The sequence below is a fragment of the Phascolarctos cinereus genome, unplaced genomic scaffold (genome assembly GCF_003287225.1).
Source record: "Phascolarctos cinereus isolate Bilbo 61053 unplaced genomic scaffold, phaCin_HiC Scaffold_4;HRSCAF=312, whole genome shotgun sequence".
NCBI lineage: Eukaryota > Metazoa > Chordata > Mammalia > Diprotodontia > Phascolarctidae > Phascolarctos > Phascolarctos cinereus.
This window is the reverse complement of record NW_027555847.1, coordinates 357,735,579-357,762,795: the sequence shown is the minus strand read 5'-3', so window position 1 is coordinate 357,762,795 and position 27,217 is coordinate 357,735,579. Positions and strand designations below refer to the sequence as shown.

General features: G+C 38.1%; 2 protein-coding genes across 4 annotated transcripts; one reads left to right on the top strand and one right to left on the bottom strand.

Moving 5' to 3' along the window:
- Positions 1-516: 516 nt before the first annotated feature.
- Positions 517-9,646, bottom strand: RAD1 (RAD1 checkpoint DNA exonuclease). Of its 3 annotated transcripts, none has more exons than XM_020995592.2 (6): positions 9,252-9,646; positions 7,713-7,985; positions 6,632-6,740; positions 4,568-4,826; positions 2,486-2,584; positions 517-1,946 (listed from the first exon to the last, which is right to left on the bottom strand). In XM_020995592.2, exons 2-6 carry the CDS (start codon positions 7,905-7,907, stop codon positions 1,763-1,765), a joined length of 846 nt encoding a protein of 281 aa, XP_020851251.1. In that variant the 5' UTR covers positions 7,908-7,985; positions 9,252-9,646; the 3' UTR covers positions 517-1,762. The 3 variants fall into 3 exon arrangements, with proteins under 3 accessions (XP_020851251.1, XP_020851242.1, XP_020851259.1); XM_020995583.2 differs by having other exon boundaries at positions 9,270-9,645; XM_020995600.2 differs by lacking the exon at positions 9,252-9,646 and adding an exon at positions 8,110-8,138.
- Positions 9,647-9,814: 168 nt separating this feature from the next.
- BRIX1 (biogenesis of ribosomes BRX1) lies at positions 9,815-25,969 on the top strand. Its single transcript, XM_020995573.2, has 10 exons — positions 9,815-10,096; positions 16,171-16,282; positions 19,659-19,702; positions 22,943-23,013; positions 23,364-23,413; positions 23,515-23,588; positions 23,713-23,763; positions 24,180-24,281; positions 25,086-25,214; positions 25,505-25,969. Exons 1-10 carry the CDS (start codon positions 9,935-9,937, stop codon positions 25,775-25,777), a joined length of 1,068 nt encoding a protein of 355 aa, XP_020851232.1. The 5' UTR covers positions 9,815-9,934; the 3' UTR covers positions 25,778-25,969.
- The last annotated feature ends 1,248 nt before the right edge of the window (positions 25,970-27,217 follow it).

Here is a 27,217-nt window from a genome sequence, read left to right as displayed (position 1 = left end):
ATATATAGGTCCCCCTCCTTTTCCTTTGATCTCTTTGGGATACAGACCCACTAGTGACATTGCTAGGTCAAAAGGCATGTGCAATTCTATAGCCCCTTGAGCATAGTTCCAAATTATTCTCCAGAACGTTTGAATCAGCTCACTACTCCACTAACAGTTCATTAGCGTACTTATTTTCCCTCATCCCCTCCAGCATTTGTCATTTCTGATAGGTGTGAGGTGGCACCTCAGAATTATTTTAATCAATAGTGATTTGGAGCATTTTTTTTCATGTGACTACACATAGCTTTGATTTCTTCTTCTGAAAACTGGCTGTTTATATGTCCTTTGACCATTTGTCAATTGGGAAATGAATCTTTTTTTTTTGTTCTGTTCTTAGTATTTTGTTCATCAAAAATACAGCTCAACAATATTAAACCCATTCATTCACCTCAGCATATGCTGTATTTTATACAGACATCACAGAAGGCAACCTCTCTGGTTTTATTTATTTTCTATAAAAACTAGTCATATAAATTTAGTTTCATATTATTTTATTTAAGATATAAAATAGCTATGACAAAAATATTTAGTGAATAAAGATTCTGGGGTATAACTAAAGTTTGTAATGAGTTTTTCTCAAAACCCATGTTGGGAGAAAAAGTACAAATATTTTTTCACCCCATTTTACAGATGAGGAAACAGGCTCTGAAAATGGAAAGGACTTGACTTGGGTCACAGCTCAGTAGCTGAGGCTCTGGATTCAAACCCAAGTCTCCTACCTCCAAATCCAGCACTCTTTCTGTTGTACCATGCTACCTCTCCCAGAAAATTACAGAAGCTGGCATGCGTTTTGTTTTTTTCACCTTGGTTTAGGTAGAGACAATGCTAAGCACATGAGAGGCACTCAATGAATATTTTTAAACTGAACTGGGAAGTTAGGATATTATGAAAAAAGTCATGAGTCTTAAATTCATGTTGTACGACAGTAGCAAAACAAGTGAAACCGAACACTGCTAATTGTAATGACTGAGATTGGCTCCAAATACAATATGAAAATACCTTCTCCTGCATCTCTGCAGAGGTGGGGTACATGGGTATAGAGTGCTACATATGTCTCCTTTTCAATATGCTGGTTAGTTTTGCTGAATTTTTTTCTTCTTTAGTATAATGGTATTTTAAAAAAATAACATTCTGGCTTGTTCATTGCATTTTTATAGACCTTTTTTCCCCCTAATTCTCATTCTCAACCCCCACAGATATTGCAGTTCCATACATGACAAAGTGTTGTAAACAAGTGCCTCATTAATTTATATTATTTTGAAATATGTAGAGCATCCCTTAAAAAGTATTTTATCCAATTCAAATTAATCTTGGACGAATGGGCTTGTCATAAACATGAATTTGCTAATTTCAATAGTCAACTCACAGAAGTGGTAATATTTACCCTTCAGATTCTGTATTTTCCAAATGTTCCAATTTTGAAAAGTCAATGTTCACAACTTATTCATCAATTTATTATTATTTATACTCCCATGAACTTAAATAGGTAACATTCAGAAGAGTAACAGAATATTGATAGCTATTTGAAAACATATCTTGGTGGAAAAATAATGTATCTAGAAGGTGCACTGCTCTGCCACTGGTTATCAATTTCCCAGTGCTAAATTCTTGTCTTGTCCTTGGGAAAATCCCACAATAAATTACCAGCAGTACTGGACAAAGGAGAATAAGAACACAGCCTATCCTGTGTGTGAGAAAGAAGATGGCCAGACATTATTCCTCAGGGCTCTGAATCACTAACGTCCTCATCAGGGCAACAATAATACTCCACAAAACATATCTGTCCATCTTCATTCTTAATCATATACTGTAAAGAGAGGAATCCCCGGTTATCAGTGCGAATAGACACCTTACAAGACAGAGCTAAAGCTTTTGTAGATGGTTTCAGCAAAGAAATCTTGTATCTGCAGAAAAAATAAGAAAAATACTATTTACTCATTTGAATATGACAAAATTGCTTTTTAACTCCAAATAAAGAACCAAACAAAACTAATAAAATATTAATATCCTTTAGAAATTTACTTAATTGGATATTAACTATTACCTTTACCTCACCCACATACTGCTGCCAAAATACCAAAACAGATTTTTTTAAATGGCAGTTATTTTTAGTCTTTAAAAATGTACTTTAAAGGGGCAGCTAGGTGGCGCAGTGGATAGAGCACTGGCCTTGGATTCAGGAGGACCTGAGTTCAAATCCAGCCTCAGACACATAACACTTACTAGCTGTGTGACCCTGGGCAAGTCACTTAAAAATATATATATATATATTTAAAAAAATGTACTTTAAAAAAGTTATTTACATTTTTTGTTACAAATCAAAATAAGTTTCTATTAAATTAACCACCCTCCCAAACTCACTCTCCCAGCAACATCTTAAAACTTTTTTTTACCATCATTGCCAATAGTATAGGCTATGGCAGGTTGCATATTAAAAACTGACCTGTTAGTTTGGGTCTGATTACAATGAAATGCTTCCATCAAATCAGAATCTTTGGGATAGTCAAGGTGTGAGCTTCCTGAATTTCCAAAAGTAGATAACCTAAAACATAAGATTACCAAATGCAATGGGTCTTTACAAAAGGAATGAAGTCTGGAGATTTCTTCACTATTGTATTCTTAACACATACACGATGAAAACTTCCTTGTCTCTGCCCTGAAGAATGTAACAGAGAGACTGATAAATTGAAGGACCTTAGCTCAAAACTAACCACTCCATTCCTTTTTTCACCAAGAGTTTATATATATTAATCACTTCCTTAAGGCTACTGTGCCATTACCATTAATTATTTCAATCACCCTATTCCCTAAGTCTGAAGTACTCTTTTTAACTTTGAAGTTCTATAGCTTGGTGGTCCCCATACAAGCAAGCAATAAATAAATATTCATGGAGTTCTTCCTATTTGCTTAAGCAATGTAGAGAATATGGAATAAACATAAAACAGACCTGTGCACTCAAGCAGCTTATAAGCTAGAAGACACAAAATGAGCACACATTAAACAACTGGAGTATACACCATAAGATAGTAATCGAATGCTCAGCTGTTTCATGGAAACTAAGATACTATAGGAATTCAGAGAGACAAGTCAATGAGGGCTGTAGAAATTAGGGAAGTTTTCATGGAGGAACTGAGTTTGAAAATGGACTCTGAAAAACAAAGAATAAGGACAGGAGAAAGAGAAGGTATTTTAGGGAAGGGGAAATTGAAGAACGAATCCCTCAACTGTTTGATACTTCCCCCACCTCTGCACCCTACCAAGAAGAGATTTCCTGCCAAGCCCCAGTGCATGAAGAAGATAAGCCCAGGATCTGTGCTGGAGGGTTCCTCAGGAAATTCTGCTGAAGGCCTTGGAATTTCAGTTTCTGCCACTAGTTAATTGAGAGTTCTGTCCAATAAGTTAAGTTTGAGCTAACTGAAGCATTACTATATTCTTTTTCAGACTGGAACATTCTTGCATAAGGCTGAGAAAAGCTTTAACTATCCTAAAGCACATCTGAGAACTTGTTTTAAGGAGTTGACATATTACTTTATAATGCTTAAAATTGGAAAGGTACATCAAAACATTTGGTTCTTCTCTAAACCAATATTCTGAAGATGTTCTACATATGGAACCACCAGTTCAACAGGGCAAGAGTAGTTATCATCATTTTTACTTTGGATCCTATTGTAAATTTCTTATCTTCCCTGATGAACAGCTACCTTACTTCATGATAACCAAACCCTTGTTCTCTATGGCAACCCCCCATCTCTGCCCTTTTTTTCCCCTGCTCAATCATGTTTGATTCTTTGTGATCCCACTTGGGGTTTCCTTGTCAAAGATACTGGAGTGGTTTGTCATTTCCTTCTCCAGGTCATTTGAGGGATAAGGAAACTGAGGCAAATAGGGTTAAGCCAAGGTCACATGGCTAGTGTCCCAGGCCACATCTGAACTCAGATCTTTCTGACTCCAGACCCAGTGCTTTATCTACTGTGCCACCTAACTGCCCTAAGCACTTATGAAGTTGGTACTAAATTACTATATACTTTTTTACTCCCTCATCTCTTTCAATTAAATTGTAAGCTTATTGATGTAATATGCCAGTATATTATGTAGTCATTCCTTAAAATGTCTAGTACATATTAGGTAGTCAATAAATATTTGCTGAAAATTGCATATACAAAGGGCCATCATTTTTTGCACACTGCACTACAATGAAACAAAAGAAAGAATGTATAATATGAGACCATTTCTCTAGAGCAAGGGCACCCAAATTTTCATTAGTCATCATAAATCTTGATATTCTGGGGATGTATGAATTGAACTATGTAATTAATGACATTCGTCATCAATTAAATTACTAATTGTTCGGAGTCTGCCAGCATGACACCTGACAGCAGTCATTAACACAACAGAAGCAGTGGTCAGGGTGGTTAGGTCCTATGCTCCTACATGGTTCATATGTGCTAGCTAATTAGTTGGAGAAGAAGTACAATAAAAATTCCTGCAAAGAGATTATCAGAAACATAATACTGATTTTGGCTACCTGAAATAAGGTTTTTCTGGTGACATGGTAATCTGTAGGACCTCACTGGTCATGTCTAATTCAGCAAATGCTTCACGCAGGCCTTCTGATTGAAGAATAATCTTATTAATAACATTTGTGCTGCAGAAATCAAAATCCAACGTATCTTCAGGCTCTTGGGTATTAATTTTGCACACTGTTACTACTCCTCCTTCTTCCAGGAAGAGTGTCAAAGGGTACCCATAACCTTGGTAACACATCCTAAGTGCGGTGGAAGCTCCTGAAGGGAAATAAATCAATATAGGCACTCTTTGAGCTTACTTTTGTGGTTTTAGGTTCAGTTTCTATGCAGACCACAAATAAAACTCATTAAGTAGTAGTCTTATTTATCTATCTATTAATCACTGTTATATGTATTTTTTTCTTTTTCTTTTTGCAGAGACACTGTGGTGTAGTGAATAGGGCACTGACCTTGGAGGAAGGCAGACCTAGGTTCAACACCTTTGCCATATACTGGATATGTGATGCTGGGTGAGTCACTTAACCTCTCAATGTCTTTAAGAATGTAAGCTGCACAGAAGGTACCAATTTGCAATGGTAGGGGAAGTTCCTCACTGGGAGTTCTTTAAAGTGATTACTAAAATTACTCTAATATTTTTAGCCCATAAAAAAACAGAAACAAAAATCAGAAATAGCAACAATGACAAGAAAAAAATGTATTAAAGATCTCTAGGTCTATTTCTGAGATTACTAAATCATTCTCTGACTTCAAATATAAACAATTCCAGAATGAAATAGTGTACACTGTCTTAAAAGTGTAGGTACAAATACTGTAGTTTGCAGAACAGTTGAAGACTTGGTTCCATTTTATTTGAGTGCACATGACTTACACACATTATATAAATATTCTGATACAGTAGCACCCAGAGCTCACCCTGTGAAATATAACTTTATTTAGAGAAGCTACTTTTTATGTGCCGGAAAACAATCACAATTCTACCCAAAAGGTGCTAGAGGTTCTAACACAATCAATCACCAAGGGGATAGTGATGTTGACAATCTTAGTCACTAATGACATTGTTAACAATGGCTAATAATGGTTAATAATGAATAATAATGGTTAATAATGAAATGAGAAGCCCTTTGAGCCTGAAAATTCCCAGGAACTAATGGAAGTGCACATAATGGGGGGGCCTAGTCAACCACAACCGACCAATGTGTTGGCGAGTCTTATGCTAAATGTTTATTTGTAATACAATAGAATTTTCACTTAATTATAAAGTCCTATGCCTAACCCACTCCTACAGGGCTGTTGTAATAATAACAATGCTAAGCTGCTATAGAGCTAAAAAAATTCACCCTGCCAAGAGTCCCAGGGGGTAAAATAATTCTGAAGGGTTTTTGTGATTTCACACCTACATCAAATTAATTACAACATTTTACATTTTTACCATTTCTTTAAAACTCCAAAAACCTAAGTGGAGGTTAATACTTTAAAGTTTAGAGTGCAGGAAAATGTATTAAATTATTAAAAGGTTTCTTTAAAAAAAAACAACCAACCATAAGCATATTTAAAAATAATGTTAAAAAGTACATTATAACAACAATGTGGCTAGAATTAAGCTATTCAAATAACTTCCATAAGGTTAAAAATCTTGGCCGTTTTCAAGTTTTTTGGTTATTTCAGTTTTAATTCCTGAGTGTCTAATATACATATATATATATATATTTTTTGGCTAGGCAATGGGGTTAAGTGACTTGCCCAGGGCCACACAGCTAGTAAGTGTTATGTGTCTGAGGCTGGCTTTGAATTCAGGTCCTCCTGAATCCAGGGCCAGTGCTCTATCCACTGCACCACCTAGCTGCCCCTTGTCTAATATATTTTAAAAGATTGTAATTACCTCTGCAAATATATTAGTCATAAAAACACCTGATATTTTTTAAAAAATTCTAAAATTTTAAAACCCACCATTGACTTCTAAGTAATGAACTCCCAAACTGAAAACTAAATCTAAATATCATTCCTGAATTGATGAATTCTTGATGCCTTCACACTATTATATAATGACAGTAACAATGATATACCTGGCAAAGGAGCTGAACCAAAAATTGTCAAGCAGTCTAGAAGGACTGTTAAATTGATTCGAAATGTTACAGATTCTTCTTGAACAACAAACTCCTGAAATATTCCAGCCTGTAAAAAGAGAAGTCTATAAATATAAATATGGCCATTTATATTAATGAATTATACTACTTTGTATATAGTTCCAAAGATTTCACCTTCTATGTATTTCAAAGTAGATCAACTTGGCTGTGCCACTTACTACCTAGGAAACTTTGAGCAAGTGACATAACCCCTCTGGGACTCAGTTTCCTCATCTGTAAAATTAGGGGGTTGTACTAGACGATTTTTAAACTTATAAACAACTCTGATTCTTCTTAGTTTGCATTTATTAGATTCCTGAATACCAATATCCCAAAATCATTGCACAAATTTAAGTTCTGGGCTGCCAGGCTAAAAAGTACTTCTCTCTTCTACCTTCCTGAAACAAAAATGGCCCAACCAAGATCTTGGAGGCATCAACTCTTTCTGCAGAGCCCTTAAACACAAAAGAGGTTGCTTAGGCTCTGTTATTTACTATATGTGACCCTCATCCGTAAAAATAAATAATTCTCTTCTGATTGCCAACATGCCACAAAACCTATCATAAGCAAAATTTCCATAAAACAAAGATACTTATGCTTACCTAATAACTAGATACTTCAAAAAGTGTTACAATCAACAATACAGGACAGAGAAAGAACTGGGACAATCCTTTCAGTTAACTTCAAATTTCAGCCTGTGAATATTATGTAGGATTCCTACAATACTGGCATTGAAAGGGATCTAAGAGATTACTTATTCCAACACCCTCATTTTGTAGATCATAGATGAGGAGCTAGAAGGGCACTTGAAGGTCATCAAACCCACACCCCTTATTTTGAAGATGAGAAAACTAACGCACAGAGAAATAAAATGACTTGCTAGTTAAGGGGCAGAACAAAGACTTAAAGCTGGGACTTTCACCTCCCAAGTTTAGTGCTCTTTCCTTGGTACCAATTTTACAGATGACCCATTCCCAACACATGCAGAAGGAACAGTGAAATAACACGCTTGCATCCATACCTGAATGAATGCATTTGCTTGCAGACATTTTGCATTTTCCACTGTAACCTTGATTCCATTTGTTGTCGCAAAACAGGTTGCATGGTCTTTGAAATGAATAGCTTTTAATATGTTTGAGAGATTCCTTACATTGTCAAGGCTGGCAACTAAAATATATTGATCATTCCCATCTTCAGCTTGTGTAGAAAGGGGCATTTTCCGTTTCACATAAGGTTCCTTCCACTGGGTGTTTCTAATTTAAACTGGGATTAACCAGTTGTCTCTCTTGGCAACCTATAAGAAAGATAAATGTTAAATTGAGTTTAGTGACTCCAGAAAAAATTGCTTTAGTTGTATTACCCCCCCCCAATGATTTTTTAAAATGTCAACCAATTTGGGTTTTCTTAGCAAAACATACTTTTTCCAAGCACAACTGTTTAGATCTCACTCCACGCCCTCCAACTGCAGGAGAAAAAAACGTGTAATGGAAACATTACTAGACTAGAAATCAAGGGGCCTGTACTCAAGTGTGAGTTTTGCCACTAAAGTACTTGTGAAGTTGGGAGTCACTTCTCTTGAGGATGTTTCCTGAAAAATGCCCTGTTTAACTTGCTCCCATTGGGCTTTTCTAAGACTAAAATAATGTATATATCACTTCACATTTAAAACATTTTCACATGATTCACAATCACAACCCAGATTTTTTTGGGGGAGAGGGGGAAGGAGAGCCAGACCTGTGAATTCAATAGTTTAAGGAAGTCCTGGTGTGCAGAATCACTCTAGAGATGCAGATGGACAACTAATTTGTAATTTATAATTGTAGAGATCTGCTTGGAGCACTGAAAAGTTGAATGACTTGCCCACGTTAACTTAGCTGATGTGTTTCTAAGGGAGGATATGAGCCTAGGTCTCCCAGACTTCCAAGCTTAGTCCTCTATACGCTACTCCAAAGTACCTAATGATAGTATAAGTTTTACACAAAAGACTAAAAGGGGTGAGGGTTCACGATGGGGAAGTGACTTGTCCCAAAACACACCTCAGCCGTGTCAAAGCCTGGATCCTAGGCAAGTTCTCCCCATTCCCAGCAAAAGGAACATAGGATTTGGAGCTGGAATGATTCCTAGAGGTCATTTAGTCCAAACATCATATTTTACAGATAAAGGAGAGGTATCTAGATTGTGCAGTGCAGATGAAGCATTAGGTCTGGAATCAGGAAGACTTTCCTAGCTAGATGACCCTGGGCAAGTGACTTAATTTTGTCTGCTTCAGTTTCGTCAAGTGTATGAAATGAAGATAAAAATAGCACCTACTTCCCAGGGTTATTATGAGGATCAAATGTGATGTTTGTAAACCGACTTGCCAGAGTTACAAAGTTTGCACACCAAGAACCTGAATTCAGATCTTATCTCTTTCCCCTAGAATAACCAGTATTTACATGGCGCTTCAAATTTTGCAAAGCGCTAGGACCTTGTAAAAGGTAAATAAAGCATTAGACTTTGTCTACACCTTCCACTGGCCTCTCCATCCCAGCCCCAAGCCGAGAGAGGAAACAGAACAAACCAATGAGGAAATGCTTACAGCCCCGACTCTCACAACTCCTCGCTTCTTCCTTCGGCTCGGCTCAGGTGTCCCCTCCGCTTGAAGCTTTTTCGGATCCCTCCCGGTGGTGGGTGCTCCCTCCTCCTCCTCCCTTTACCGTGCATTTACTCATCTAAGTGTTATTTCTACCTCCGGCTCCTCCGGGGCAAGAGCTGTTTTGTCTTCGCAGCCCCAGCCTAACCTCAGCTCAGAGCCTAAGCAGCCCAAATGTTTGTAGGGTAGGAATCAATTCCTGCCCCAGCTGTCCCAGCCGTCTCAGCCGCCTCGGCTCCCTCCGCCCCTCCAGACCCAGGGCAGCCTCAGGTGCAACAGTTTTCCCGCCCCAAGGCTGGAAGGAAGCTCTACTGCCGGCTCCCAAGGCAGACCGGAAGTGTCGGAGTTTTGGCTTGTTTTGACTGCGCCTGCTCAGACTCCATGACTGCACAGTGCCACAGCCGTAAAGTAAAGCCGGGGTTGGCTGAACTAGAGAGGAAGCGTCTGTTGTCACCCCGCCCCCTGCCCCCCCGCTCTCAAATGTTTTTGGTGGCATAGAGACGGGAAAGAGGAGAGAGGGGCAAAGCGGAAAGGAGCGGAAGGCGGGATGAACAACGAATAACGTGCAACATGCAACGTGCGACGGCCGGAAGAAGGGGAATTCGGGCAAGATGGCGGCTGTCAAGAGGAAGCAGCGTGGAGTAGGGGGGCCCGAAGCGAAGAGGCCTAAAGGAAAGGGAAAAAAGGCCGGAGCGCCGGCCAAACTGCCCCCTCCAGCGCCAAAGAAGGCAGAGGAAGAGGAGGAGTACCGCATCCCGGGCCCCGTGTCCAAGGTAAGAGCGGCAGCTCCGGGTCTGGCGTGGGAGCGTGGGCCCCCCGCGTGACCCCGACCCGGCATTCTCCCCCACGAGGGGACGGCGGCCTGGCGGTCCTCGGTGCGGGGCAGCCCTCGGCTCCCTCCGGCCTCCGCAGCCAGGCCGGGCCCCCGCCGGCCCGCGCACGTGGTTGTCGCCGGCGAGCGGAGGCGAGAGGTTGTCTCAGCCCAGGTTACAGAACTTGTCAAGGCAACCAGCACTTATTATGCGCCTGCTGTGTGCCAGGCATTGTGCTAAGCGATGGGGATGGAAAAACATGTTTTTTTTTTTCTAGGAGTTCAGTCTTAGAGCGGGAGACAACAAACAACTGCATGCAGACGAGGTACAGACAGCTAGGTTGGGGACGGTCTGAGTGAAGGCACTGAGGTTAGGGGAGGGGGCACTAGGAGGGGCGTCTTGCAGAAGGTGGAGCTTTGGGTGTGACTTGAAGGGAGCAAGAAGGTGTCTTGAGCATCCTTCCCCACTTTTATCCATTCTCAAGCGGGAATTTTAATATTCTGCTCAAAGGCTGGTTCTTGCTATTGTTTTCCCCCACTGTGATTAATAACAATAATGATAACTTTACAAACATCTCACTTTATTGTCTCAGCAGTCCTGGGAAGTAGGTGCTGTTGTTATCCCCGTTCTGCATTTGAAGAAACGGGGGTAAAAGAAGATGAAGGAACTAGTCCAGGGTTACACAGCTAGTGTTTGAGGCAGGATTTGAACTCAGGTCTTCCTGACTCCTAGGTCCAGTGCTCTCTATTCCTGCTCTGATGGGTTATAGGCGAAGAAACTTTTTTAAAAAGTATTTCTCCTGCTGAATCATCTCTAAGGTTCTAGCATGATCTAGGTGCTATGGGAAATTAACAAAATAAGTCAAGATTTCTACTGTGGTTCTTCATTCAGCAAACATTTATCAAATGCCTCCTATGTCCTAGATGTTGCACTGGATGTTAAGGATAAGAAGACAAAAAATCATTCTAGGATTTACATTCTCCTAGGATAAAAGAGGAACTGCCATCTGGGGGAGTCAGGAGAGGTCTCTTGTGACACTTGAGTTGAACCTTGAAGGGAACTAGATGCTTCCAGGTTTTGTGGAAAGGAGAGAGCATTTCAGATGGAGACAGACTGCAGTGGTTCAGGAATGAGAGATGAAATGTCTCGTATGGGAAACAGAAGTATGGCAATTTGACTGGAACTTTAGAGTGGTGAGGAGTGTAATTGGCCTGGAAAGATAGAATGAGCTAGTTTGCAACTCATTTGGGTGAATGTAACTATATAAATAGTCAAATTAAATGTAATAGGAGTACAGAGGAAGGAGGGAGTTGCTTCTCTTGGAGGATCAGAGTAAGCATCAGAGAGAAGAGGAGGGTAAGGGTGCATTTAAATTGGCCTTGAAAGGGTGGTTAGGATTTCTCTAGGTGAAGAGGAGCATTTCAGGTGGAGAAAATGATATGAGCAAATGTGTGAAAGTGGCAAAAGTACCATATATATATATTTGGGGGGAAATAGAGTTCAGATTGGAAAGAGTGAGTGGTTCATGGTGGAGAGTTGAATTAGGAAAGGTAGGGTGGAGCTAGATTGTCAGGAGTGATGAAGCTTGGACTTGGTAAACTATGAAGCACCGGGGGAGTGATGGGGTCAAAGAAGTACCTTGGGAAAATTAACCTAGCCATGGTGTGTTGAGGATATATTGAAGAGCCAGGGGTCTAGAAGCAGTAGGGAGCTTATTGATGTAATCTGGGTGTTGGCATTGAGAATAAAAAGGAAGATGTGGAGATAAAGGAAAAAAATGATCAATTTGGATAAGGGGGCCTACAGAATTGAAGAGTAAAAAATTCCTAAGGTTTTTGTGCCAGAAACGTGTGGTAACATTAACCAAAGGAAGCTAAGAAGAGAAATTAATTCGAGAAAGGGGAAATGAGGTGCATTAATCTGAGGTGTAGCAGGTGTTTATATGAGAAGTTTGAGGAGTTGAAGATTTTAGTTATCAATCTGCAAGCACTTATTAAGCTCCTGTTATTTTTTTAGGCACTATTCTAGGCATTGGGTATAAAGACAAAATAGTATTTGCCATCAAGAAGCTTATATTGTATTGGAGAAGACAGTGTGTATACAAAATAAATAGATATCAGTCAGGGAAGAGAACTAGCAGCTGGAGAGATCAGGAGAGACAATGTAGGAAGTGGCACTTGAGTTGAATTTTGTAGGCAACAATCCAGCAAGAGAGTGTTGGACTCAATGACTTCTAAGGTCTCTTCCAGCTCTAAATCTGTGATTCCAGGAGGACATAAGAAAGTGTTTAGAACAGCCATTGCAAAGGCACTGAGTTGAGAAGTGAGTGCTGGCCTCCCTGCGTCAGTTTGGTTGTGCGATGTTGCATATCTCCATTCTGCAGTGTGTGAACAGGAGTGGAAAGAAGTGGCAGATGATGGAAATTATCTATGGTTAGGTTTGTTAAGCCATGAGTATTGATAGGGTCAAGGGCCGAGGGACAGTGTAAAGCTAATCTGGTTAACTATAAAGTTGAGATTGGAAAACCAAACAGAAAGTAAGAGTCAAATAGCCTGAGAAAGCGAGAGGGCTCAGTGATGATGAGTAGGTTTAGCACAAGTAAGGGAAAGATGAAATTAGAAGAGGTTAATCTGATAAGGAGATTTTGGAGTTTTTGATTCTGAATGGTGGTAGTTGAAACTGTGCTTGAAAGAATATCTTCTATCACCAGCTGCCTGTAGAACATTTCAAATATAAAACAGAGCTCATTTTTCTCTGCAAATCTGTTCCGCTTCCTAATTTAACCTGTTTCCTTGTAGAATACTGCTTCTGGTCTTTCAGGTATGCATCCTTCATGTCCTCGTCAATTTGTCTCTCACCCCTCATGTAAATCATTTGCCAAGTCTTGCTGATTCTGTGTCTACAGTGTTTCTTGTAGTCATCCCCTTTCTCCCCTTACGTGGCTCCCACCTAGTTGAGATATTCCTTACTTCTGTCTTAAGAGGGCTGTTGCAGTGGTTCCCAAATTGATCTCCCAGTCTTTCCCATCTTCAGTCCATTGTCTACATAAATGCCAAATTGTTATCCTGAAAATATAGGTCTGACCTTGTTACTCTTCTGCTCAAAAAGCTCCAGTGGCTCCTTCTTACTACCTCTAGGATAAAATAGAAGCCCCTCTTGTTGGCTTTTAAAGCTCTTTACAGTCTGGCTCCACATTTCAGCCAGACTGGCATACTCTGTTGTTGCTTGTGTTTGAAGCCCTTCCCCACCTGGCTTTAGCCAAGCTTTCCGGGCTTATTATATGTTATTCCCCTTCATGTCCTCTGTGTTCCAGCCAGCCATGTTCCACCTTGTGCCTTAGACCTTTCCCAGATCCTCTTCCATGGGTGGATGCTCTCTCCTCTCGCCCTCAGAGTTTGTCTCAAGTGCCCCCTGTCCTAGAAGCCCATCCAATCTTCTGAGTCTATAGTGCTCCCCCCAGTAATTAATTGATATCTCCTTTGTATTTATATTGTATTCACTTTTCTGTCCACATAATTATTGTATGTCTCAATACAGAATGTAAGTAAGCACTATGCAGCTGTTGGAGAAGAGGAGTTGTCTTGTATTTATCTTCATGTTCCTCTACCTGGCATAGTACATGACATAGAATAGGTGCTCAATAAATGTTTTTTGAATGAATGAAAAAGGAAGAGGGCTTGGAATAACTGGAAAGTCCATTTTTGATGAATGAAAAAATGAAGAGTAAGTGAAGTAGACTTAACAGGAATACAAAAATGATGCTGTGCCAAGAAAAGAGAAAAGGAAAAGAGTAAAGAGGGTGAGGGCTGACAACAGAATGGGAAGTAATTGATAACCTATGATATGTATCCTGATCATTTATCCACTCATATTACAAATAGTTCTTTTTTATCAGGTGGTGCCATTTTTTGTTTTTTAATTTCAAGCATTTTTGAAGCCTTTTGTGTGCAGAGAATTGTTAGTAGCAGAATGAGATAAAAAGTTTAAGATGTTGTCTCTGCTTTCAGGAGAAGCCAGTAAACTTCCGAGGGATCAATGCACAGGCACTTTACATGTTACAGTTATTTTTCTAATAAAAGCACAGAGTGCTTGACTAGTTTTGAGGGAAGGGTATAGTTATTGTTCACAGAAAGACCGGGAAGACTACCTGGAAGGTAGTTGCTTTTAAGGTAATTTTTTGTGGTAGTTAGAAAAAAAATTTATCTTTCCATCTCTTTTAGGCTGTTCTTGGGGTTTTATGAAATAAAGTACTCTATCCATTTGTTATAGAGGGATCAGCAAAAGGCATTTTTCTTTATCATCTCTTTAGAATATGCTTCCAATTTAACAAATAGAAAATATGCACACATACTTGACTGATAACTCAAGTATTTGAGGGGTTCTAACACAGTTTGAAATTCATTTCCCCTTATTTATTTTTATTCCTTCCATTGTTTCACATACTTGGCCGTCCCAAACCCTTAGAAGAATGTTAGCCTCTTGGAAGCAGGGCCTTTTTTCATTTGTCTTTGTATCCCCAAGCACAATACTTTGCATAGCATCGGAGCCACTTAATTTTTTTTTTGTTGAATTATGTAATGTCTTATAGAACTGCAGCAAATAACAGTTGAAGATTAAAAAGTGAAGCCCAACTTTGTTTTAGCAAAGACCAAGAGACTAAGCAGATGTCCTTTGGTTGAGGAATGTCTAAACAAATTATGATATATGATAATAAAATGTCATTGTGCCAAAAGAAATGTCAACAGGAAGACTTTCAGAGAAGCCTGGGAAGACTTTTATGAACTGATTGGAGAAGGAAGTGAGCAAAACCAGGAGAACAATTTATACAGTGATTGTCACACTGTAAAGGAAAACAGCTTTGAAAGACTATGGTCAATGCAGTGATCAGACTATAACTCTAGAAACCGATGAATCATGCTTTCCGTTCTGGACATACAGTTGATGGAATAGAGTTATAGAATGTAATTTTTAAAAAAAAATTTAAAGACATAATTGATCTGTGGATTTATTTTGCCTAACAGTGCTTATTTGTCACAAAGAAGGGTCGTTGAGATGAGGAACACTTGTGGGGAAGAGAGGTACTGAAGAAAAGAATAACAATCAAACATTAAAGAATACTGAAGAGAACATCAGGGAGATAAAGACAAGTGAGACAGTTTTGGAACTACCATGTTTAATTTGTTAGCTACCTAAAGACATATGTATGTAATAAAGATTCAAAATTTTATATATGCTCCTTTTTCTTTTTTACTTTATGAAGGGAAATGACCATGTTTGTCAAATTCATGATAATTAAAAAATTTAACAAGTGCAGCCTGTAAATCCTTTAATACAAAGAGAACATAAATAGGGAATTTTTTTCAAATGGGGAGGGTGCTGAGGAGTGGGCATCAATTCTGAATAAAACTTCACTTTATATTAAAATCTTACATACAGTGTATGAATAGTCATTCCATCAAACTTTCCCGTATTTTTATACGGTATTGCAGGTCTTAGGGTCAGAAAACTTGGTTTTGAATCCCAGTTCAAACACTTGGTATCTGTGCAATGTCATTTGACCTCATCAGTAAAAGGGATGATACTTTTAGTGCCAGCTTCGCAAAGTATTGTGAGGAAAGTACTTTGTATGTCTTAACATCTGAATATAATTATGAATTTTCTTTTTTATTAGAATAGTTCACTGTAAAATTACTGCTTTGGCCTTTTCCCATTAAAATGCATACTAAAGGGGCAGCTAGGTGGCTTGGTGGATAGAGCTCAGGCCTTGGAGTCAGGAGGACATGAGTTCAAATCCAGTCTCAGACACATGACACTTACTAGCTGTGTGACCCTGGGCAGGTCACTTAACCCCATTGCCTAGCCAAAAAAAAAAAATTCACACTGAGAAGTATAATAGCATAAATGTGTGAAGTGTGTCAGCAGATGTAACAAGTGCTACTATTTATCAGTCTAGTTACATTTGGGATCTAGCTTTTGACAGTATACATTCAGTACCGTTCTGAAGTTTATCTGTTTAAAATTTTTTTTTCTTCTAGGGTAAATGGAAGAATAAAGAGCGGGTTCTTATCTTCTCATCCAGGGGAATAAATTTCAGAACAAGACATTTAATGCAAGATTTAAGAACATTGATGCCTCATTCTAAAGCAGGTTGGTTTTTCCTATAAGCCATCTCTTTTTATTGTATACTTTTAAAACTTTATGTTGGGAATAGTTATATGCAGATGTTTGTATAATTATATTTCCAAGTAGAGTAATACTTCATGTAACTAGCACAGTCTCTTATGTGTGATGAGCAGTGATTATTTTAGTTAAGTTGGCATAATTAGGGAATGATTTACTTCAAAAATGTAATTCTTCAAGTGCCCAAATTATGTCCATTTTATCCATCTCCATTTCTATTGCTATAAATCTTTCTAAAATGGATTTACATGCTTTCTTACTTCCTTAAAAAAGAATTACTGAATACAATTAAAATTTTTCTTTATGCTCAGGATCATCACCATAATAGCTGGTATTTATATAGTGCCTACGATATGGCTGGCACTATGCTTATCTTTTTGCATTTATTATCTCCTTTTATCCTTACAAGTCCATTTGACAGATGAGTAAGCTGAGACAGACAGAGGTTAAATTAGTTGCCTGGGTCACACAGGTAGTTAAGTATGGGTGGATTTGAGGGTAGATTTGAACTCAGGTCTTGTTGACTCCGGGCCCAGCATTCTGTCCACTATGTTACTCAACTGCCACTGTATCAGAATTATAATAACATGAACATGAAGTATTTTATATTGCACTGCCACACTGTAATGGGCTCGGGGCCTGTGGGATCATTTCTTTCCTGACATAGTTCTAGCTGCCTTTCTTTTAGTTCATGGCCCTGGATGTTCTCCAGATCTGCTGGATTTTGGTGCTGCTGCTGCTAGGCTTCTGGGGCTCATGAGATCCAGCCCTTGGTCTGGGTGAGGACTGAGCTCCCAAGCTGGGTTACTCTGGGAAGCCAAGTGGTCAAGAGTCACTGCAGCTGAAGCTGTCAAAGCCAGGAATATTGCATCTTTTGTTACTGAAGGGGGTTGTAATGGGGTCTGAGGTCATGTGGTTTAGTGGAAACAGCAGTGCTTTTGTATTCAGAAAAACCTTTAGTTTGGTCATCTGCAAACTAAATTTTCATACTACCTGCTTCACAGGAGGTTGAGGGGGGTGACATGGTATGGTGAGAAGGGCACTGGGTTTGGAACCGGAGGTTCAATCCTGAGTTAGCTTGGGCTTTTCATCTCCCTGAGCTGACTCAGTTCCTTACATTGTAAACTAAAGGGATTGGCCAGCTAGTTGACTTCTAAGGTACCTTCCATCTCTAAATCAATAATCTCATAAATAGACTTTGTCAGCTTTAAAGCATTATTACAGATTTGGAGTTAGACCTCTTTCGTGGAGGGCAAAAACAGCTCAGAGAAAGCATTTAAGGATGAAAATGAAAGAGGAATAAAACGAAAAAGAAGAAAATGGAAAATTTGTAAATTATGACAAGCAGTGGTCTCTATCAGATACATCATCCTTGTTGTCTGACCTCGCAGTCCTGGATATGCTTATAGAGGGGGTAAAAATGGCACTAAAAGACCAAACAGCAAAAGCAGCCAGATCAGACTAAGGTCATAAGAGAGAGCAACATTGGAGGAAACACCTTAAGTTATGTTAGGATGTGGAGGGACCAGTTTACAAGGTCTCTGGAGGAGGGTAAGAAACCAGAGGCACAGGAAAAATATCTTAGACCATATTCCTACCAAAGAAAGGGAATGGAGAGAAGACTTCAATAACTGATGACTTTGTTCTTTGTTGTTCAGTCGTCATCAGTCCTGTCCCACTCTTTGTGACCCCATTTGGGTTTTTTTTTTTGATAAAGATACTGGAATGGTTTGCCATTTCCTTCTCCAGCTCACTTTACAAATGAGGAAACTGAGGCAAAGAGGGTTAAGTGACTTGCCCAGGATCACGCAGCTAGTAGGTGTCTGAGATCAGATTTGAATTCAGGTCTTCCTGACTTCAGGCCTGGCAGTCTATCTACTGAACCACCTAGTCGTTCCATGTATTTACTTTCCAATTAATATAAAATCTTGATATGGGTCATAAAGGGTTAGGTTGGTGGCATAATGGATAGAGCATTAGACTTGGGAGTTGAGAAGATCTGAGTTCAGATTCTGCCTCAGACACTTAAGAGCTGTGTGATTCTGGGCAATTCACTTAACTTCTCTTTGCCTCAATTTCTTCATCTATAAAAATGGGGGTAATAATAGCAGCCAGCGTTGTTATGAGGGTCAGATGAAATAGTATTTGTAAAATGCTTTGTAAATCTTAAAGTGCTATGAAATGTTAGCTTATATTATTGTTATTACATGTGAATTGAAGGCATCCTCATTAAAGGTAAGAATATGGAAACAAGCAGGCTTTCTAATGTGATTTTCAGCAATGGGCTGTATCTTTACCTTTTCACAGTAAAATACACTGTGCTTACTCTTGATTAAAAAAAAAGCGTTGAATTCCACAGAACAAAAAGCTGCCTTATAGGCTCTTTTATAATAAAACATTTCCTATCCATACGTCAGAATCATTCAAGATATAAGTCACCCTAGTCAGTGACTCTCCGACCTTTAATGTCACATAGATCATAAAACAGGTAGAAGTGTGGTCATCTAGGTGATGGTTTCTTTCAAATTCTTTCAAAGGAGTTTGGCCTGACCATCTACACAGGAAAGATGAAGCTAGGTAAAGAATGTTTATTGCTTAGATTGTGGCATGTATATATTTGAATAGGAAACCTATAGAACTTGTCCCTCAATATATAAATCTGGAACAGAAAATACAAGTGGACATCATGTTGGACCCACAGTTAAAAAGAAAGGAGGAGACCAGCTTGGACCACTTTGGGGAAATTGCAAAACTCTTTTAAAGGCCAGTGATAATAGAGGACCATTTTTTAAAAAACTGGCATTCTACCAGTGTTTCCATGTGGCAGTATAGCATGGAATACAACATCCCTGAAGGATTAAAAATGAATATGCAGAGGCAATAAAGAGATACAGGGTGAGTATGAACAGGGAGTTAAAATATAACTGGGAAGAAGAGTAAAATATGTCAGTAAGAGAAGATGAGTTGCTAATGTGATGAGGGCTGACAGGTGGACAGCCAGAGTATTCCATTGGAAAGGAGTTGCAAGGAGTAAGCAAGAAGGACTTTAGCACATGGGATAGCTCCCCTCTAGCATAGACAGGAGTCATGAGGGATGAACAGGTATGGAGATTTGCCATCTGCATTATTGGAGGACACTTGAGATTTGAATCCATTTGAATGTGTGGGCAAAATGTTTATATAAGTATTGATGTGAAAATTAATATTCTTTTATTTATTTAAATTGATTTTTGTGAGCATGATCTTTAAGATTATTGCATAGAAAAGATTTTTGTTTGGAACTTTCAGAGTCCTCTTTTGTAAGTTGTTCATTTTTCTTTACTTTTTTTTTTTCTTTTACCAGATAACAAAATGGACCGGAAAGACAAGTTGTTTGTAATTAATGAGGTAATTTAGAAAAGAACCACATGTAGAATTTTTTGAAACATCCTTTAGGAACTTTGATTAAAAATATTAAGATGATGATTTGAGAACTAACTCAACTTGTCAAAATAAGTCCAGCATTAATGAGTGTTTTGCTTGATTAGAATATTCCAGTCTAGACAGAAATAGCTTTTCATAGTGACTAGGGAGCTGACTTTGAAGCTAGGAAGACCGAAGTTCAAGTCCCTCTAACACATACTGGCTGTGAGATCTGAGTCATTTAATCTTGAATGCTCTAGACCAGAGGTGTCAAATTCTCAGAAACTCTATTGCTGCCTGAACTAAGTTAAAATGTAACTGGGAAATGTTTAACAAAAAATACAGTACAACATAGATAATGTTAATTTAAGCTTTTCTAAGTCACTATGTGGCCTTCAAGGATCTCTTTCTATTTGAGTTTGACTCCAGTGCTCTGAGTGCCCTGTAAGACTATCCTCCCTTGGGAGTTTGCGATACTGATAAATCCCAGATGTTGTCCACGTCCCTGACCTTACCGTAGTGCCTAACTCATAGCAAGTATTTGGCAAAGTGCTTTAGTACCTTTCAAGGCTTGTTCTGCCTATCCAGCCATTCCCTTCACTCCCAAACATATGGACTTCTGCTTTAGTCAGGCAGGTTTCTCACTGTCTTACAAATGTGACACAGGATTTGCCTTGCACACAACTTTTGTTCACATTAACCTCTTACCGGCAATGTTTCCCCCACCCTCAAAATGGCCTTCTCTAAGTTCCAGGGCAAAGTCCCACGTCCATGAAATCATCCTGGACTATTCTGACCCTTATTTTCCCTTCTAGACTCTTAGAGCGTTTAGTCTGTGGCACATAATTTAGCCCTTGTACATACTTTTTTTTACCACTTTTCTTATCACTTGTATTTTAAACTTGTCTTCCAACTAAATTATAAAATCCTATTCCTTGTATAACCTAAGACAGTGCTGTGTACTTGATGTGTAGGTGTTTTGAATACTTGTTGGATAGTAAGGAGGTAAACATTTATTATTTAAAAGTAAACATTTATTAAGTGCTTACTTACTATCTGCAAGACATTGTGCTAAGCGCTGTGCAATTATTATCTCATTTCATCCTCGAAACACCCCTGGGAGATTATCCCCATTTTACAGATGAGGAAATTGAGGCACAGGTTCTGTCTTGCCCAGAGTCACACACCCAGTAAGTGTCTGAGGCCTGACTAGAATTTAGGTCTTCCTGACTACAGGCCTAGTGCTCTATTCATTGTACCATCTAGCTGTTTTTATACAGCATTCCTTGAAACTAAGAGATTATTAAGAGTTTTAAACTTGAACTGACAAGTGAGATGCTTTAGGATTGACTTCTTATTGATCTTTAATATTTGTATGTCTTTTCTTAAATTGTTAGTCTCTGTTGACCTTAGGAAGGATTCATTTGTTTGTAGCATATGTTTTGAGGTCACATTATGTAGCTTAAAGTATGATCTAAGAAATCCACTGTCTGATCATTTTAAAGAAAGAGTTTATGAATGAATGCTCCATTTGCCATACTCAGAATCTAATTTACATTGCTTCTTTGGTTCTCTAAATCTGAGGAAATATTTTAGTGTTATTCTGAGATAGATTATATTCAGATCTGTCTTTCACAAATTAAGGATTTTACTAAGCTGTATTACTAGAAATGTAGCATAATTTAAAGTTTCTAATCTTTATCTTAATGTTTAATGCAATTCAACAAGCATTTATTATGTACACTGCATTGGGGATACAAAGGCAAAATGAAAAACAGATCCTACCCTCAAGGAGCTTAACATTATATTGAGAAAATAGAACAATGAAATGTTAGGTAACTACAGTGTAATTGGAGTAGGGAGAGAGCACTCTCAGGATCAGAAAAGACTTCTCCCAGAAGGTGGCAAGTGAGCTGAAGCCTTCTAAAAGAGAAGAGGAGGGCATGCAACCCAGGCATACACTGGAAAGAAAGGCCCCTGAATGACCTTTTTAGGACTTGAAGTCAAGAAAAACAACATAAATAGCAACAGAGGACAGCATATCTGCCTCATTCACCACCAGAAGTAACAAAAAGAATAACTGTCTTTATGGCCTTTGTCTCCACTTTGTGTAAGGGGGTGATGGTGCTATTTAGATTTGGTACTGTATAGCAGGTAACAAGTCCAGATTGATTCTTCTTCTGCCACTTACTCTGGTTCTGGGCTTCTCCATACTGACTATACTTTGACCAGAGAGAAGTATGTGAAGAAGTATGTAAATGTATTTCATTATAGCCTTAAGGCATCTTTTCCCTTTTCGTATTCTTTGTTTTTTGTGGTTTGGAAACAACTAGAGATTCCTGGGCATTTAAGTTTAAGTTCATCACTTCAGGGGCAGCTAGGTGGTGCACTGAGTAGTCCCGGCCTTGAAGTCAGGAGGACCTGAGTTCAGATCTGGACTCAGACACTTGACATGTACTAGCTGTGTAAACCTGGGCAAGTCACTTAATCCTGATTGCCTCACCACCCCCCCAAAAAAAATAGAAAGTTCATCACTTCAGAAAGCTAGACCCAAAGCAGAAAGGCAGCTGTCTCCATATGAGAGGAAAGGAGTTTTTAGCCTGTGAGAGAAGAAAAGAATAAGAAGATAAACAGACTATTTGGTCAATTTTCAAGATTAATCCTAAGAAAAGAACCAGGTTGACCCCTGTTAGCAAGTTTCCAATTTTCACTTTTCCTCTACCGTAGTCTTTTGCAAGATTTGTTTGCTCTTGTACTTCAACAGTCCAGCCTGATTAACCTTCTTGCTGTTCTTCACACAAGATAGTACATCTTTTGGTTTTTAATTTTACATAGGCTACCTATCCCCCTCCCCTCCCCCATCCCTTCCCTCACCTGGAATCTACTCTCTCCTGACCTGTACAGAGATATTAGACATCCCTTGCTTCCTTCCAAGCTCAGCTACTTCATGAGGCCTTTCCTGATGTTATACATCTCCCTCGTCACCCCTTTTTATTTTTATTCATAGCTATGTGGGTATAAAATATGTTATCCTCCAGCAGAATGTAAGTTAATTTTTGTTTTTGTATCCCCACCACCTGGCACATATTATGTGCTTTTGATGATATCAAATGACTACCTCATTTTCGCATTAACTAAACATTTATGAAAAGAATTCTTGCCAAATTTGCCAGACTGTTTGGGTTGGTTTTTAGAGCATTGTTTCCCATAATTTATTTCATTTAGGTCTGTGAAATAAAGAACTGCAATAAATGTATCTATTTTGAAGCCAAGAAAAAACAAGATCTCTATATGTGGTAAGAGAATATATCATTTAAGCATTGGAATTGTTCAACTTAAAATACCTGTGGTGCACATACTACAGAAATGTGTATTTTATGTATAGAAGTCTAGATTTCAAGCCATTTGTTTGATAGGTATTTTTTTCATCTGCCTTTTTTGTCTTTACACATATTTTTGAAGTTTTCCATAAAAAATGAAAGATTTGCGTGGTTACTTTTTGTTTTAAAAAAATAACTACTAAAGATAATAAACTATGTTAATATAGGATATTAAAAATGTATTTTATTTCTCTTAGCCTCAGTTATTTAGTGATCACTTTGTATTTTTTCCCTCGTTTCTTAAATAATCTCTTTAATGTTTTCAGGCTTTCAAATTCACCTCAGGGCCCGTCAGCTAAATTCTTAGTTCAAAATAGTAAGTTGATACAATGATGAATCCTTTTGTAATATGTTGCTTAAGATATTTTTGAATTAACTGTGACAAACCTAAATTTGTTGTTTCAAAATCCATTGCAGTTCATACTTTGGCAGAGTTAAAGATGACTGGAAACTGTTTGAGAGGTTCACGTCCTCTTCTGTCCTTTGATCCTGTAAGTTCTGTGCTTTCTGTATGACGTCCTGATTTTAAAAAAAAATCCATATAGCATATTTTAGTTGTGACTATTATTAAACTATTTTCTGTTGGCCAATAATAATGTTATGTTGCTTTTGTAGACTTTTGATGAATCTCCACATTATTCTTTGATAAAAGAACTCCTTATTCAGGTAAATCTTTAGAAGTTCACACATTTATAGCAATATACAATAAACTGAATTCCTTAAAAAAATTTTTTTATGTTTTTGGATTTATATCATATCCATTTAGGAAGCTTTACCCCTCCCTCCCTTCCTTACACTTCTGAGTCCAAAGATTAAAATAATAAAAATAAAATAAACAGTTCTGGAAAACCAACCAAGATATTAACCTCAACTGACAGTATATATAATATTTCACACCTATAGCCTCCTACTTCTGCAGTTAAAGGGGAGAATGCATGTATTTTTAATGTGTATGTTAGACACACCTTTTGGCATATCAGATATAAACAATGGAAATTTGAATTAGACCAACATATATATTATATGTATATTTATGTATGTATGTATGTATGTATGTATGTATGCATGTATTTCTTCAATAGATTTTTTGTACTCCACAATACCATCCCAAGAGCCAACCATTTGTTGACCATGTGTTTACCTTCACCATTATGGACAATAGGATCTGGTTTCGTAACTATCAGGTAAGTTAATTAAAAGCCTTTTTTATTTTTTAAAGGTGCTCAAAGTATTTTGTAAAACTCTTCCTGGTCTTACTGTGCCGGGAATTTAGCTTAGTTTATTGGGAGGAGCACTAGATTTTGAGTTGGAAGTTCCAGGTCCCATGTCCCAATTCATCTATTTTTCGGAGTGGTAGATTTATTGCTAGAAAGAACCTTAGAGGTCTTCTAGTTGAACTCAAACTACTCCTCCCCTCCTCCCAGCCTATTTTACAGATGAAGAGACTTAGGTCCAATGTTGAGTGAGTTGCAAAGATTCAAGCCCCCAGGTTAATAGTTAGCAATTGTGTAATGTTGGGCACATCATTTAACCCCTCTGGACTTCATTTTCCCAGTTTGTAAATAGGTATGGTACTTATACTACCTATCTCACAAGATTTTTGTAAGGATTAATTAAAATTATGTATATAATGAGTTTTATAAAGTGCTGTATAAATGTAAAATGTGGTACATATTATTAGCAGTTAATATGATACATGTGACTTCTCCTTTAGGAATGTATCTCTGTGGGAGTGAGTAGGGGCCCTGAGAACTTAAATGACTTGTTCGAGTGTCAGATGTAGGTCTTTACTACTTCTTCCTGGCTCCAGTATCAGCTCTTAACCACTCCATCATGCTGCCTCTCATTTGTTAGATGTCATACCTAAATGTAATGAAAGAAAATTAGATCATAATATCTCCTGGACACAATGGTGATGTGACTCTAACCACTGCTTATTTGTAGAGGGACATCAGAAACAAGTTGAGAAGTATCTCTCTTTATTCTAGATAATAGAAGAAGATGCTGCCCTTGTAGAAATTGGACCTCGTTTTGTTTTAAATCTCATAAAGATTTTCCAAGGCAGTTTTGGGGGACCAACTTTATATGAAAATCCACACTACCAGTCACCAAATATGGTAAGCTGGGTTTGGGCTTTAGTTTTAACAGTTCTTGTGGTATTAGAGCCATATTTCAATTTCCTTGAAACAGTATTTGTTCTTTTATGTGAAGTAATTGTTTAGCTGTTTTTATGATAAAAGTTGTGAAATTAATTTTACTTGCATTAAATTATTTCTGTTTGGTCTTTTGTGCAACATAATGATTTTTTCTCTTATTTTGGGTGAAAGAAATTTTTGTCCATAATTGTGTTATCCAGATTCCAAAACATTCTCTTATTTTAGTCCTGCACTTTTCATTCTGTTTCTAGCATCGACGTATAGTGAGAATGGCCACAGCTGCAAAATACAGGGAGAAACAACAAGTCAAAGATGTACAGAGGCTCAAGAAGAAAGAAGATAGAACTGTTATTGCAGAAGATCCTACTGATGATGTCTTTAAGACGCCAGCTGAAGAAAAGCCAGTGGAAATACTGTTTGTGAAACCAGAGCCCAAAGTTAGTTTGAAAACGAGAAAGAAAAAGATATACAAAAGACAAAGAAAAATGAAGCAGAAGGCTTTGAAGACTAAGAAAGCAGAGTAAATCTGTGGAAAACAAATGTTTTCCATTATTTTGTATTTATTTTGCATTCAATATGTAAATATTTTTTTGTTATCCAGGACTTTGATACTTGTTTAATGGACCGATAAACAAATCTAGGGCCAAAAGTGTTTGATAGAAGATGATTTTGGTCGTCTCATTTTTTCAAGAAAATAAAAAGCCATGAGAGTCCAAGGGTACATTTATTTTTCTTATGATGTTTTGGGGTAACTCAGAATTAATAATTTTGTAGCAACTAAGAGTGTTTAAAATGTGCTTTCAAAAGATTTAATTGCATAGCACTATTAAGGCAATATTCTTTAGTTTTGTAAAGCTGGTGTAAGATTCAAACAAGTTTTATTGAGCTAAAAGTGCTAACTATCAGTTACTCAGCTGGCATTTATTAAGGGCTTATTATGTGCCAGGCATTGTGTTAAAAAGAGAGATACAAAAAAAAAAAGCAAAAACAGTTCCTGCTTTTGAGGTGCTTATGTTATAATGAGGGGGGGAGGTTACATATATAAATCAGAAGATACAAGGATAGAAGATACAGATGAAATGGAAGGAAATTTAGAAGGGCTAGTCTAGCAGGTAGGGGACTAGGAAAGGCCTGCTGGAAATGCTGCATGTGAGCTGAGTCTCGGAAAGCCAGGCATTCCAAGAGTCAAAGTTCAGGAGGGTAGGAGCATTGTAAGCATGGAAAACAGCCATAGGGAGATGAAGTGTGTGCAGGGAGCATTAAGTAGGACCAGGATGTCTGGATCTTTGTGTGGGAGAGGAGAAGAATGTAAGAAGAGTTAAATATATGCACATACACATACACATGCATATACATACATACATAGGTATATACGTGTGCATTTGTCTCATTCTGCACTCTAAAACTTCACCACTTTCTCAGCAGATAGGTAGCGTGTCTTATTTCTCCTGTAGAATTGTGGTTGATCGTTATTCTGATGTGTTCCTGATGGTTTTAAAGTTGTTTGGCTGCCTTGTCACTGTATCTGTTGTTCAGCTCTTAAAAAAAAATTCTTCATCTTTTCAGGAATTCTAGCAGGTTTTATTCCCCATGGTCTTTTCCTTTGAGGCTTTGCCTCAAATGTTTGAAAGTCACTTTTGGGGGCAGCTAGGTGGCACAGTGAAGAGAGCACCAGCCCTGGAGTCAGGAGGACCTGAGTTCAGACACATAACACTCACTAGCTGTGTGACTCTGGGCAAATCACTTAACCCCAATTGTCTCACAAAAAAAAAAGTCACTTTTGGGGGGAGTTTGTGCCTTGAGCATCCTTGTCACTATAACAGATTTTTATTGTGGGATTCCTTTTTTTTGTTTGATCGGTCTTATAGCTTTACTTCTTGATGTAAGATTTGATGTTAGAACCAGGCTCTGTGCACTTCTGTAGAGAAGATCTGGGCTGGTCCTCTTGCTGCGTTCTTGGGGTA

Bases quoted from the DNA above. Each gene is read 5' to 3' on its own strand.
- BRIX1 (XM_020995573.2), top strand. From the start codon at position 9,935: ATGGCGGCTGTCAAGAGGAAGCAGCGTGGAGTAGGGGGGCCCGAAGCG. The intron at 10,097-16,170 runs GTAAGAGCGGCA...TTTTTCTTCTAG, and splicing joins TCCCGGGCCCCGTGTCCAAG to GGTAAATGGAAGAATAAAGA. The intron at 25,215-25,504 runs GTAAGCTGGGTT...TTCTGTTTCTAG, and splicing joins ACTACCAGTCACCAAATATG to CATCGACGTATAGTGAGAAT.
- RAD1 (XM_020995592.2), bottom strand. From the start codon at position 7,907: ATGCCCCTTTCTACACAAGCTGAAGATGGGAATGATCAATATATTTTA. The intron at 6,741-7,712 runs GTATGGATGCAA...CTCTTTTTACAG, and splicing joins AAGCAAATGCATTCATTCAG to GCTGGAATATTTCAGGAGTT. The intron at 4,827-6,631 runs GTATATCATTGT...ATTTCCCTTCAG, and splicing joins TGGTTCAGCTCCTTTGCCAG to GAGCTTCCACCGCACTTAGG.